At 46.2% G+C, this 14,409-nt stretch overlaps 2 protein-coding genes across 3 annotated transcripts in view; one reads left to right on the forward strand and one right to left on the reverse strand.

Annotated features, from left to right (window-relative positions):
- The window catches only part of katnal2 (katanin p60 subunit A-like 2), a 10,918-nt gene extending 3,335 nt beyond the window's left edge, over positions 1–7,583 (forward strand). The window contains exons 8-16 of the mRNA XM_056578341.1: positions 423–500; positions 1,258–1,356; positions 2,140–2,203; positions 2,606–2,724; positions 3,890–3,981; positions 4,820–4,930; positions 5,777–5,939; positions 6,241–6,337; positions 7,149–7,583. Coding sequence (XP_056434316.1) covers positions 423–500; positions 1,258–1,356; positions 2,140–2,203; positions 2,606–2,724; positions 3,890–3,981; positions 4,820–4,930; positions 5,777–5,939; positions 6,241–6,337; positions 7,149–7,288 — 963 coding nt within the window. The 3' untranslated portion in view covers positions 7,289–7,583. The remainder of the gene's footprint in view (positions 1–422; positions 501–1,257; positions 1,357–2,139; positions 2,204–2,605; positions 2,725–3,889; positions 3,982–4,819; positions 4,931–5,776; positions 5,940–6,240; positions 6,338–7,148) is intronic.
- On the reverse strand, positions 7,576–14,057 carry hdhd2 (haloacid dehalogenase-like hydrolase domain containing 2). 2 transcript variants are annotated; one of them, XM_056578342.1, is made up of 9 exons: positions 13,983–14,057; positions 12,434–12,578; positions 11,458–11,560; positions 9,908–10,013; positions 9,638–9,722; positions 9,156–9,321; positions 8,945–8,995; positions 8,745–8,808; positions 7,576–7,912 (listed from the first exon to the last, which is right to left on the reverse strand). In XM_056578342.1, exons 2-9 carry the CDS (start codon positions 12,532–12,534, stop codon positions 7,809–7,811), a joined length of 780 nt encoding a protein of 259 aa, XP_056434317.1. In that variant the 5' UTR covers positions 12,535–12,578; positions 13,983–14,057; the 3' UTR covers positions 7,576–7,808. The 2 variants fall into 2 exon arrangements, with proteins under 2 accessions (XP_056434317.1, XP_056434318.1); XM_056578343.1 differs by having other exon boundaries at positions 13,937–14,008.
- Positions 14,058–14,409: the final 352 nt, after the last annotated feature.

Below are 14,409 nucleotides of genomic sequence, written 5' to 3' on the forward strand. Positions count from 1 at the left end.
GGTCGTGGCGAGGTAGACAGAGAGGTAGGTAGAAAGAGAGGTAGGCCAACAATCACTTTCTTGGAGGCTGACTGTAATGATTGGATAGGCCTATCACAGGCCTCCGACAGCTAGTAATACTGTACTGTTTTATGTTCCTTTTTTATGGATCACTGTATGGATGAAAAGAGAATTTGAGCAAATAGGACAAAAGAAAGCTTCTAAAATAGAATGCCTACCCTAGCTTTAACCCTTGACCCTGTTAACCATTTACCCCCCAGCATTAACCCTGTTAACCATTTACCCTGTTGACCCTGTCAGCCCTTCACCCTCTTAACCCTTGACCTGTTGACCTGTTGAACCCTGACCCGGTTAACCCTGTTAACTCTTGACCTGCTGACCCCGTTAACCCTGTTAACCCTTGAGCCTTAACCCTTTTGTAGGAACGTTTGCTGAAACCTCTCGGAGCGTTCATCACAACAAGCAGTGAAATGAGAGAACTTGCAGCCATCATCAGCAAGGTACACACACACACACACACACACACACACACACACACACACACACACACACACACACACACACACACACACACACACACACACACACACACACACACACACACACACACACACAAACACACAATCACACGTGACACCCACAAAACACACACACACACACACACACACACACACACACACACACACACACACACACACACACACACACACACACACACACACACACACAGCAGTAAAGATCAACTCACTTGTGTTAGTGTAGTACCTGAGTACTCCAGGAGGAGGCAGTAAAGAGCTACTCTCTTTTTGTTAGTGTAGTACCTGAGTACTCCAGGAGGAGGCAATAAAGAGCTACTCTTTTTGTTAGTGTAGTACCTGAGTACTCCAGGAGGAGGCAGTGCTGTTTGGATCTGTCAATAAACTATGTCACTATCAAAAGATATGATTCGATCAGTTAACTTTTCTGCCATTTGGGTTTAAAGGGCCCCTATATAAGTCCAAACATAGCAGTGTGGGTCGGCTTAGCTCAGGAGCAGAGCGGGTTGAATTGTAGCCGGAAGGTTGCCTGTTCAACCCTTCTAGCTGTGTCGAGGTGTCCCTGAGCAAGACACCCAACCTTATCTGCTGCCGGCGAGCTGCATGGTTGATCCACTGTTGGTGTGTGGATGTGTGTATATAAATGGTTGTAAGTCCCTTTGGATAAAAGCGTCTGCTAAATGCCCTTAATGTAAATGTGTTTGCATGTGTTTCTTTAAAGGACATCTATGTGCACAACCCCAACGTGCACTGGGATGACATCATGGGTCTGGAGGACGGCAAACGATTAGTAAAAGAGGCTGTTGTCTACCCTATTAAGGTGAGTCAGGTGAACCAATCAAGGGGAGTCAGGTGACCAAATTAAGGGGAGTCAGGTGACCCAATCAAGGGGAGTCAGGTGACCTAATTAAGGGGAGTCAGTTGACCCAATCAAGGGGAGTCAGGTGATCTAATGAAGGGGAGTCAGGTGACCCAATCAAGGGGAGTCAGGTGACCTAATTAAGGGGAGTCAGGTGACCCAATCAAGGGGAGTCAGGTGACCCCATTATTGAGAGTCAGGTGACCCCATTAGGGTGATTCATGTGACCCACAGCAGGTATTTCTTTGCTTCTGAATACATCTCCTTTAAAGAGCTTAAAGGGAGGGAGCCAGCAGGTCAGGGTATTCTGTTAGCCTGGCATTAAATCCATACCTAGGATATGACCACACACACACACACACACACACACACACACACACACACACACACACACACACACACACACACACACACACACACACACACACACACACACACACACACACACACACACACACACACACACACACACACACAGGTCTCCACCATAACTTATCTCTTATTGAAATGACACCAGATCAGTTTGTGTATTCCTGTGACATTTACCCTCCAGATGGGGACAGATGTTCTGCACATGATCACCATTATTATGTTCACCTCCACCACCTCTCTCTCTCTCTCTCTCTCTCTCTCTCTCTCTCTCTCTCTCTCTCTCTCTCTCTCTCTCTCTCTCTCTCTCTCTCTCTCTCTCTCTCTCTCCCTCTCTCTCCCTCTGCCTCTCTCTCTGCCTCTATCACTCTCTAGTACCCTCAGCTCTTCACTGGTATCTTGTCTCCATGGAAAGGCTTGCTGCTCTACGGGCCTCCAGGTAAGGCCTGCTAGGCCTTAGGTTACTCAGAGAGGCCTACGGCCAACAGTCTCTGTTTACATGCACCCTAGACACTTGACACACAAACACACACACTACAACACACACGACACTACACACACACACTTGCCCTGTGGGACCCCTCCATTCAACAAGGCCTTTGTAGTCCATCGCTCTGCAGCCCTGGTTACTGTAGACAGTAGACCGCTGACTTCACCTGCTAGAGAGCTCCTTATCCCTCGTTATTGAACATGGAGGCAATTCCTCTGCTTAGAATCCTCCTGTCTCCCCTCCTCTATCGCTCTCTCTCTGTCTGTCTATTTGTGTGTGTCCCTCTCTCTCTTTTTGTATCTCTGTCTCCCTCCCACTCTCTCGTCTCCGTCTCTCCCCCTCTCTCTCCAGGGACGGGTAAGACTCTGCTGGCTAAGGCGGTGGCCACAGAGTGCAGCACCACCTTCTTCAACATCTCCGCCTCCACCATCATCAGCAAGTGGAGAGGAGACTCAGAGAAGCTGATCCGGGTGCGGCGGGACCCTCGGAGTCACAGTTTAACTGCCCTGTTACGTTACACACATAACAGGGCCTGAGTTAGCAGCACAGGGGTTCACTAGCTGGCTGGGGAAACACCAACAACATGGTGTAAAACGAGTGTTTTACACCAGTTTGTTCTGCTTTGTGCTGTTTCTTTTATATCAATTAAGCCATATCACACAAGAGGCCTCGGTGTTCAACTGAACATCATCCCGGCTGTGATTAGTCTGTATATACGAGTGCCGTAGATAATCACATAATTCTTTCCAATGAGTGAGCAGCTCACGACGGGTCTTTAAATGAACGGTTAAACGGTTAACACCTGTAAAGCCAGGTGATACATGTATTGTTAGTTACGCATATATAACATGTATTGTTAAACATACATAACATGCATAGTTACACATATATCATCTATAGTTACACATATAACATGTATAGTTACACATATATACCATATATAATTACATACATATAACAAGTATTGTTACACAAATATAACATGCATAGTTAGACATGTATACCACGTGTAGTTAACCATACATGAAATGTATAGTTACACATGTACAACTTGTTACTGATTTGTGGATCAAAACTCTAAGCTGTGGATAATTCGGGCGGAGTACGTTCAAGAATTATACAATGTGTTCCTGCCCTGCGACCGGTCTGATCGTAATAACATGATAACAACATGATGATAGCATGATGATAACATGATAATAACATGATAACAACATGATGATAACATGATAATAACTTGATAACAACATGATGACAGCATGATGATAACATGATAATAACATGATAATAACATGATAACAACATGATGATAGCATGATGATAGCATGATGATATCATGATAATAACATGATAACAACATGATGATAGCATGATGATAGCATGATAATAACATGATAACAACATGATGATAGCATGATGATAACATGATAATAACATGATAACAACATGATGATAGCATGATAGCATGATAATAACATGATAACAACATGATGATAGCATGATGATAGCATGATAATAACATGATAACAACATGATGATAGCATGATGATAGCATGATGATAGCATGATAATAACATGATAACAACATGATGATAGCATGATGATAGCATGATGATAACAGGTCGCTCTGACCAGGTGCTGTTTGAGCTGGCCAAGTTCCACGCCCCGTCCACCATCTTCCTGGACGAGCTGGAGTCTGTGATGGGACAGAGAGGAGGCGGCCACGGGTCAGTACAGCCCCACGGGCAGGGGGGGTCCTGGTGGGACCGGTCTGGGGGGGTCCTGGTGGGACCGGTCTGGGGGGGTCCTGGTGGGACCGGTCTGGGGGGGTCCTGGTGGGACCGGTCTGGGGGGTCCTGGTGGGACCGGTCTGGGGGGGTCCTGGTGGGACCGGTCTGGGGGTCCTGGTGGGACCGGTCTGGGGGGGTCCTGGTGGGACCGGTCTGGGGGGGTCCTGGTGGGACCGGTCTGGGGGGGTCCTGGTGGGACCGGTCTGGGGGTCCTGGTGGGACCGGTCGGGGGGTCCTGGTGGGACCGGTCTGGGGGGGTCCTGGTGGGACCGGTCTGGGGGGGTCCTGGTGGGACCGGTCTGGGGGGGTCCTGGTGGGACCGGTCTGGGGGGGTCCTGGTGGGACCGGTCTGGGGGGGTCCCTGGTGGGACCGGTCTGGGGGGGTCCCTGGTGGGACCGGTCTGGGGGTCCTGGTGGGACCGGTCTGGGGGGGTCCTGGTGGGACCGGTCTGGGGGTCCTGGTGGGACCGGTCTGGGGGGGTCCCTGGTGGGACCGGTCTGGGGGTCCTGGTGGGACTGGTCTGGGGGGTCCTGGTGGGACCGGTCTGGGGGGGTCCTGGTGGGACCGGTCTGGGGGGGTCCCTGGTAAGACCGGTCTGGGGGGGTCCTGGTGGGACCGATCTGGGGGTCTTGTTTGGACCTGGTTGGACCATACCGGTCTGGGGAGTGTGTTTGTGTGTGTTTGTGTGCGTTTGTGTGTCTGTATAACGTGTGTATAACGTGTGCATAGCATGTGTATATGTGTGTGTAACGTGTGTATATGTGTGTGTTTGAGGGGGGAGCACGAGGGGAGTCGTAGGATGAAGACTGAGCTGTTGATCCAGATGGACGGACTGGCCGCCTCGGACCACCTGGTGTTCATACTGGCTGCTTCTAACATGCCCTGGTAGCAGACACACACACGCATGCACGCACGCACACACACATACACACACAGACATACACATACACACACACACACACACACACACACACACACACACACACACACACACACACACACACACACAGACATACACACATACACATACACACACACAGACATACAAACATACACATACACACACACACACACTGGCATTCAAAGAGACACAAACACACGGATGCACGTAGACACACACACACACATGTTAAGATTAAATTGAATTATTATTGTTTAAATTTTGCATGAGTGTAAATGTATTTAAACGTGACAGATTATACCACCAGGTATAAGTGTGATTAGCTGTTAAAAGAGGTTTTAAAAATCTGCCTCTTCTGACATCACAAGAGGCAGTTTCCACCAAGATGTATGACGGATAGATGAGCAACGTTTGCTACAGTCCACTGGGTTGGCTGGTAGACTGATCTATCCAGCACACATCTAGGTGGACACGCCCTCTTTAGATGTCATAAGACCCTGATTTTCAAAACGGTTTGATCACACTCACACCTGGGGGTATAACATGTCACCTTTAAATGAAAACCCATACATGCAGTAGGTACTCGAAGAGACGACATGTGTTGCTCAACTCTTAACTGGAGCAAGCAAGCTAAAGACTTTATAAATAAGGGCTCAACTAATACATAATGAACAGAATACATAAGCGGTTAAAAAAATCTTTTCCATGCCATTTGACCCCAATTGAAAGTCGGTACCTATAAAGTAATGAAATTCGGTACCCATCACTACACACACACCCACACAGACACACAAATACACATCAGTGAGGTATGTGAGTGTGTGTGTCAGGGAGCTGGACCAAGCGATGCTGAGACGGCTGGAGAAGAGGATTCTGATTGGTCTACCCTCAGAGCCCGCCCGCCAGGCCATGATCTCCCATTGGCTCCCTCCAGTCAGCTTGTCAGGGGGGGCGGAGCTTAGAACTCAACTGGACTACGAACAACTGGCCAAGGTTAATTAATTCTATAATAAGACAACTAGAATACTACTGTGTGTATAATGTGTGTTTGATGTGTTTGTGTAATGCATGTGTGTGTCTATGTATGTGTGTGTGTGTGTGTGTGTGTGTGTGTGTTAATGGGTGTGTTGATGTGTGTGTGTGTGTGTGTGTGTGTGTTAATGTGTGTGTGTTGATGTGTGTGTGTGTGTGTGTGTGTGTTAATGTGTGTGTGTTGATGTGTGTGTATGTGTGTGTTTATATCCTGTGTGTGTGTGTGTGTGTGTGTGTGTGTTTATGTGTGTGTGTGATCCAGGAGGCTGCAGGCTACTCTGGGTCTGACCTCCGGTTGGTGTGTAAGGAGGCGGCCATGAGACCCGTCCGCAAGATCCTCCACACCCTGGAGACACCAGGTCAGACAGACAGACAGGCCGACAGACAGACAGACAGGCCGACAGACAGACAGACAGACAGACAGACAGACAGACAGACAGACAGACAGACAGACAGACAGACAGACAGACAGACAGACAGACAGACAGACAGACAGACAGACAGACAGGAAGGCTGACAAACTGACAGGCAGTCAGTCAGACGGACAGGCAGACAGGCAGGCAGGCCGACAGGCTGACAGACAGCTAGTTTGACTAGGGATACCTTGTGTCCAGACAGCCTCCCTGGTGAAGCGCTGTGAGGCCTGACCTCAGCTGGTAGGAAGGCGGGGGTGGTTTTGCACACGGTGTCCCTCTTTATGTAAAGAAACAAGGCTGTCTCATGCTCATGTCTCTGAAACACCCTAAACTGTGCCCACTTGCAAAACGTGTTCCACAGCATGTGTCTGGCCACTGCCAGCCACAGCGCAGGGGGGGGGGGCAGGGGCCTGAGAGGCTCTGGGACAGGGGGTCAGTCACTGGTTGTAGGTACGTGTCCCCAGGAGGGTAGGGGGAACCAAAACACCCTGGCTCAGACACAAACCATCTGTAGCAAAGGCCACCGGCAGCATGGACAGAGGAAGGAGCAACACGACAACCATAAAACGGACTATACACGGACTATAACATGTCCTTTTAGAACAGTCATATGCATGCATTTTGTTGTACCTTTCGTGTCAACAGATTCATATTTTTATGGAGATAGATTCTAGGTTTAGAAGTAGTTTTAGAATCTAGATATTTCTCCATCCTGTAAGCCAACACCCTGCTCCAACCACTGCTCTGCCCTCAGGAAACTCTCACCTGCCTGTCATCAACCTGGAAACCGTGACAACGGAGGACTTCCTAGAGGTCATGACCCACACCAAGCCCTCGGCCGGGACCCTCACCCACAGATACACGGAGTGGGAGAGAGACTATCAGTCTGTATGAGAGAGACTATCAGTCTGTATGAGAGAGAGACTATCAGTCTGTATGAGAGAGAGACTATCAGTCTGTATGAGAGAGAGACTATCAGTCTGTATGAGAGAGAGACTATCAGTCTGTATGAGAGAGAGACTATCAGTCTGTATGAGAGAGAGACTATCAGTCTGTATGAGAGAGAGACTATCAGTCTGTATGAGAGCAATAAAGAGAGAGAGCAACACGCTACTGCTTATATTTGTTCAGGCTTCTCTGCTTTCTACTGTGAAGTTGTAATTTAGCTAATAAATGATCAATAAAAATGAAAATAGTCAAGGTTCTGAGGTCTTTATTAAGATTCCATTAGACATTTTACACCTCATGATTTAGTAGCTGGTATTTTGATATAACTACTATTATTATATTTACATTTAATAATGGTCTGGATACTGTCGTTGTCATAGTTCTACATGCTGGATTTGTGGTTTTTGGAGGATGGTTCTTATTGCTGCAATGTTGTCTCATTGTAGTTGTGTATGTGTAGTTCTGGTCAGAGCAGGTCCTTCAGCAGGTGGTCCACAGCGTCGGGGAAGCTGTCACAGGTGAGGTAGGGACCAGGGCTGATCTTACTCTCATCTCCTACTCGGTATTTACCTGCAGAGGTAGAACACAATACTGGATTTAATTGACAAACAGCCCCACAGCATGATGAATACTAACCACATAATGTCTTTAAAAAACAAGGCAGGCATTAACATATATTTAGGGTGCACTCACACTAGACCATCTGGCCGTGGCCGTTGGCCGTTTTCACACAACCGTGCTCAACTGGCCCCATTGTTCTCTGGCCTGCACTCACACTAGGCCATCTGGCCGTGGCCGTTGGCCGTCGCAACTGTGGCCTGGCCACGGTAGGCTCTTGTACATATGTCATCACGTTGTAAGTAACATATCATCACCAAGCGTCCGCTGCATGGACCATAATAAAGTCTGCCGCCAGTCAGAGTTTTAACAACAATGGACAACAACACAGAGAACACAGTTCGCAGTTTGCTGAGTCGGTTGCTTTTTGGAGCCGTTCTCAGATAGAGCCCACTCTCACTGCTGATTTTTTCGAGTACGCAAACAAGCGTAAACATCGCTTGACGCCATGTTTACCGTTTAATGGGAAAGAAGGCTCGTCGCCTTTATTATGTCCGTGGTCGTCGCATTGACTATACGTCATCCAGCTCAGGTTGCGTAGCCGTGCGTGTGCGCGTGTCGGATCATTAACATCTGTACCGTGGCGGCCCGTACCGTAGCAGCACACCTCTCCCAAGTGGCCAAATTGGCCCGGACTGGCCAGACTGGCCACACTCACACTGGCAGATTTGAGCACGGATAGGTGTGAAAACGGCCACGGCCACGGCCAGATGGCCTAGTGTGAGTGCACCCTTACACAGACCTCAGTCTTGAAGACCTCAGTCTAGTAAGAGGTGCAACTCACCGGTCCGCACCAAGATGCCCCTCATTCCTGCATTCTGGGCCCCTCCCACATCATCTCTGGCGTCCTATCAGGACAGGACAGACAAGACAGGAGGTTTATGAGAGATAGACGCAAACAAAAGAGATAACCCACTATGAATCTGAAAAGGCCTGTTTTGAGACCTAAACATGATGTACGTGAACCCTTCTCTTCTGACTCACGTCTCCTATCATGACCGCTTCACCGGGGCTGCATCCCAGCTCTGACAGGACCTGGAAACAGACGTAACCATGACAACCGCCTCACCTGTGATACAGCTGTCTTCCCTGTTAAGAACTGGTTAAGCCCTAATTGAAGGGTATAGTTGTATTAAATAAGAAGAAGATGATAATAATCAAGCCAGGATATGATCCTATGAGTGCAATCCGGGACCTGAGTGAAGAAGGTTTCCTGGGGTTTCCCCACGACCACGGCGCTGCGGCCGCTCGCGTACTCCAGGGCGGTGACGAAGGGCCCGGGGCCCAGGGCCAGGCCGTCCCCTCGCTGGTAGTACCGGGCCTTGTGGACCGCCACTAGGGGGGCGCCTTCCAACACCAGCCTGCATCCACAACAACATCAACAACAATATTTACCACAACATCAACAACAACACTATCAGCATCATCAACATCATTAACAACAATATCAACATCAACAACAACATCAAAAACATTAACATCAACAACACACAACAACAACATCACCAACAAAATTAAGAACATCAACAACAACATCCACAACGACAATATCAACAACATTAACATCTCTCTCTCTGCCTCTGTCTCTCTCTGTCTGCCTCTCTCTCCCTCTCGCTCTTCCCCCCTCTCTCTCTCTCTAGAATAGAGCTGAGAGTAATGGACTAGATGAAGGGTTACCTGAAGGCTGTGTTCAGCGTCTGGTAGTTGAAGTGTTGAGGAGCGAGGCCCACCACTACAGCGTTAGGGTTGGACGTATCTAGACCTACACACTCTCACACACACACACACACACACACACACACACACACACACACACACACACACACACACACACACACACACACACACACACACACACACACACACACACACTGATATTAGCATACAGGCAACCTATGAGACCTCCTAATTTATCAATACATGACCAACATGCTTCTCTCCTTGTACCCGCAAAGTCTTCCAGGGCGCTGTCCTCCACCAATAGGAGAGGTCGCTGATGGTTCTGCTCAACCAATCTCCTGGCTGCACTCAGTGATGTGAAAATCTCCTCTTCCTGTAATAAATCATGTAGACCAGGGTCAGCAACCATTTCAACATGCAGTGCCAGTTTGACATTTTCTCGTCAATGAGTGTGCCTTAAGCAACAATATATAAAAAATTAAGCTGAATCATGACACAGCGACCAAAAACATTTCCAGAAGACCTGGAATTGTAATATTTCCATATAGTCCACAATCATGCATCAACGTTTTTAATGTTTTTTTGGTTGTAATATTTGCAACATGGGCTTACAAATTATAATTACCTATGTCCCATCTTAAAACACCATTTTCAGAAACTCATTCAAAAACATATTTGCACTGTGAGAAATGTAGAAAACGAGAATATATGAGAATGTTGGAACCATCCACATCAATATCTTTAAGACATGTACAGCTTTGCAAAACCATGTGAAGGCGATGCATACAGGCCACTCGCAACAATATTTTAAATATTTTCTCCTCTAATACTCACAAAATTGGTTTAAAAACTAGTATTTGATCCCATTTCAGAACACTACTTTCTGTAACTAATTTAAACATATTTGCACTTGAAGGAAATGCCCAAAACACAATAAAGTGACATTTTTTCTTTTTGAAAAAAAGAAAAGAAAATACATTTATTCATTTTTTGTTTTTTTTCAAGTGTGCCAATGATTATGCTGCCCCGTGCCAGTGGTGGCACCCGTGCCTAGGGTTTGCCGACCCCTGATGTAGACGTAGTACTGAAGGGAAATTCAAATTGAGCAGAAGTACTTAGGTGGGCGGAGCCAGGCTAGTGTTTCCAGATGCATTGATTTAAATACAACTTATTACCGCTGTATCAGCTGTTCTTTCCAAAATAATTTAACCAACATTGTCATTTACCCTAAAACAAGATTTTGTTTTGGAAGGCTGGGATATAGCCTACTCAACTCGAGGTTATCATTGTTATTATTATTATTATTATTATTTTAACGCATGGCATAGCCTACTACAGTGTTCATTCATGACGACCTGCCATGGTACGTCAAAATAGCAACACCAACTGTGCTATCCGCTAGTGCACTAAGACCAGGTTTTTGTCGGTCAGTTGCGCAACTGCTTTATCGATCTGTAAGCTAGCACCATGTATCATTTGCGCCGGAACACGCCTCTGCTTTTCGCCGACACGACTCTCAGGGTGCAGGTTTAGCGGCGCAGGTTTGCTGCGGGGGAAAATCAGCTTTGCGCCGGGTGCAAAAAAGGAAAGATACATAAGTCGTAAGTGTAGAAAGTCAATTGCGCTGGATGCAAGATAGGGCTCTACATGTATAAATATATTTAAAAGTATACTAAGTGCATTCCATAACATAAAGCAGGTTAATAGAACCAGCCTGGATTAGCACGTTAAACAGAATTCCACAAAGTTTGGACTGTTTGTGATTCTTTTGCAACCTGTTTGTGTGTCAAACACACACATGCCATTGTCGACATTACCTGGAGGTCAAAGTTCAGGCGTCGCAGGCGTTCCAGAAGATTCCTCTTACATTCCTTAGTCGTGTTCGTCACAAACCTCACGGCCACCGCGGCCTGGCGGAGCCTGACCAGGAGGAACGCACAGGGGTCTTTAGTTTAGGGCCCCGGGCCCCTAACATTACAGACTCTCCTGTTCCTCAGGGGATCCTAACATTACAGACTCTCCTGTTCCTCAGGGGCTCCTAACATTACAGACTCTCCTGTCCCTCAGCGTCCCCTGACATTACAAACTTACCTGTCCCTTAGGGAACTGTATCGGGCCCCTACAAACACTCCTGTTCCTCAGTAAATGTACACGGTGCTCGCTACCTTTAATTCTTCAACTTTGAGATTTTCTACACTCTACCTTTTAAAAGTAAACTTTAGGGTTGACTACACTCTACCTATTCTTTAAGGTTTACAACACCCTACCTTTAAACAGTAAACTTTAAGGTTTACTACACTCTACCTTTAAACAGTGAACTTTAGGGTTTGCTACTCTACCTTTAAACAGTCAACTTTAGGGTTTACTACACTCCGCCTTTAAACAGTAAACTTTAGGGTTTGCTACCCTACCTTTAAACAGTAAACTTTAAGGTTTACTAAACTCCACCTTTAAACAGTAAACTTTAGGGTTTACTACAACTTCACCTTTAAACATTAAACTTTAGGGTTTACTACACTCTACCTTTAAACAGTAAACTTTAAGGTTTACTACACTCTACCTTTAAACAGTAAACTTAAGGGTTTACTACACTCTACCTTTAAACAGTAAACTTTAAGGTTTACTACCCTCCACCTTTAAACAGTAGACTTTAGGGTTTACTACACTCTACCTTTAAACAGTAAACTTTAAGGTTTACTACACTTCACCTTTAAACATTCTTTAATGTTTACTAAACTCAACCTTTAAACAGTAAACTTCTAGTAAAGGGTCCTCCTGACGGTGGGGGCCCACCTGCTCAGAGCCTCCTGGGCTCCTGCTACGGCCGTGTCCTCGATATGCAGCGTCCCGCTCAGGTCCACCAGCACCGCCCGCAGGGCCCTCCTGCCTGACATACTGGGAACCAGTGGGAGCAGAACCAGGAGAACCAGCAGGAGAACTATAGGAGGGCCCGGGGGAGGAGTCAACAGGAGTAGAACCACAAGGTCCACTCACTGGAGGATTAGGTTATGTATATGCCATTACCATTACAATTAGGGCATTTAGCAGACGCTTTTATCCAAAGCGATTTACACCAGTTAATACACATATTGACACACCGACGGCAGAGTCAACCATGCAAGGCAACAGCCAACACCATCCACGTATACATTACATAAAAGCTGCATTTGTGCTGAAATGTTACGGCTCACATCATCCCCCGCAAAACGCAAAGATTCTGGCCTTCACATTTATGTATTTATTGATCTTGGGTGCAAGTTCTTGCCTTTACAATTGCTCAACTCAAGGTAGAAGAGTAGAAAAAGGTATTACTAATATTATCTGTGTATATATATATATATATATATATATATATATATATAAAGAGAGAGAGAGAGAGAGAGAGAGAGAGAGAGAGAGAGAGAGAGAGAGAGAGAGAGAGAGAGAGCATCATGGTGTTGGTGGTTTCAGACTGGAGGACTCGGGGACGTGTGGAGCCCATCTCTCCCCTTAACCACTCACTATAAATGATCTGAATCAGGATTTATTATACATATTATGCATTTGTTCATCATTTATTCTTTAAAGATTACTCTTTAATAATCATAATTCTCATCGGTAGTAGCAGATTAGGTCGCCGAATTGAACCTCCAATGTTGGAGCCAAAAAACTGATTTTAGGATTGGCTTTTCAAATGTTTTATTATGATTATTATTATTATTTAGACCCCGTTGTCTTTGTGCTGTGGTGGACAGATCAGTATGTGGCTACAACGAGCAGATCTTTAATCCCAAATAAACAGGCTCAACACTGAGGGAAAGGAAAAGGAGATATTGAAAATGATCAACGTCATATGTTATAGATTATATGGATTTCAGCATGGATTCTTCCGTGAGAGGACGGACGGAGAGAGAGAGAGAGAGAGAGAGAGAGAGAGAGAGAGAGAGAGAGAGAGAGAGAGAGAGAGAGAGAGAGAGAGAGAGAGAGAGAGAGAGAGAGAGAGAGAGAGAGAGAGCGAGAGAGAGAGAGAGAGAGAGAGAGAGAGAGACCTACATAAGTGAGTAGATTGTAGTGATTCAAACATCCATACTATCCCTTCTTGATTCGATCGGCAGCTTGTTTTAAAGACTAAATATGAAATAGGAATGCAACAACGAGAATATTTCCTGGCTCTCGACCACTTAAATGACCTGTCCGTCTCACCCTCTCAGATCTCGCGGGATTTGCCCGTGAGATGCCTGCACCAAACGCGATGCATTATCACAGTTTGGTTGACATATCGTTCAATTGAACAATACAGAAGCGACGTGCACTCACTGAAAAGTTTGTTGTGAAGTAAGGAGATTTAAGATTCAACCCTCACCTAGATGGTGTTGTTTTTTCTTTGTTGGTTGCTACAACGGGACCAACATGAACCCACCCCCTCTGTCGACCACAGGGTGTAGTACAGCTGGGCTGAATTCACTGGGTGTGATTTCATGGCAGGCCTGTGCGGGTCATCTGTGAGTGTTTTTTGAACCTTATGGAAAACATATTTTTTTGCGATGTCGCTCATGGTTTTTGTCCCAATGAATGTGAAATGTAAGAGGGTTATCTTTGAGCCCTTAATCATTCATTAGTAAAAAAAAAACATATTCATCCCATCCCAATAACAACTAACAGATGGATTGCATTAAGGCTCTTTTTGGGGCATTTGGACTTAAAACAGAGGAAGGTATTATGCAGGCTAAAGGCTGCCACTTTAGAATGAATCCTCTTTGCATTCGTTCTCTCCAATACACTGCCTTCTC

Source organism: Gadus chalcogrammus, chromosome 19 (genome assembly GCF_026213295.1).
Source record: "Gadus chalcogrammus isolate NIFS_2021 chromosome 19, NIFS_Gcha_1.0, whole genome shotgun sequence".
Classification (NCBI taxonomy): Eukaryota; Metazoa; Chordata; class Actinopteri; order Gadiformes; family Gadidae; genus Gadus; species Gadus chalcogrammus.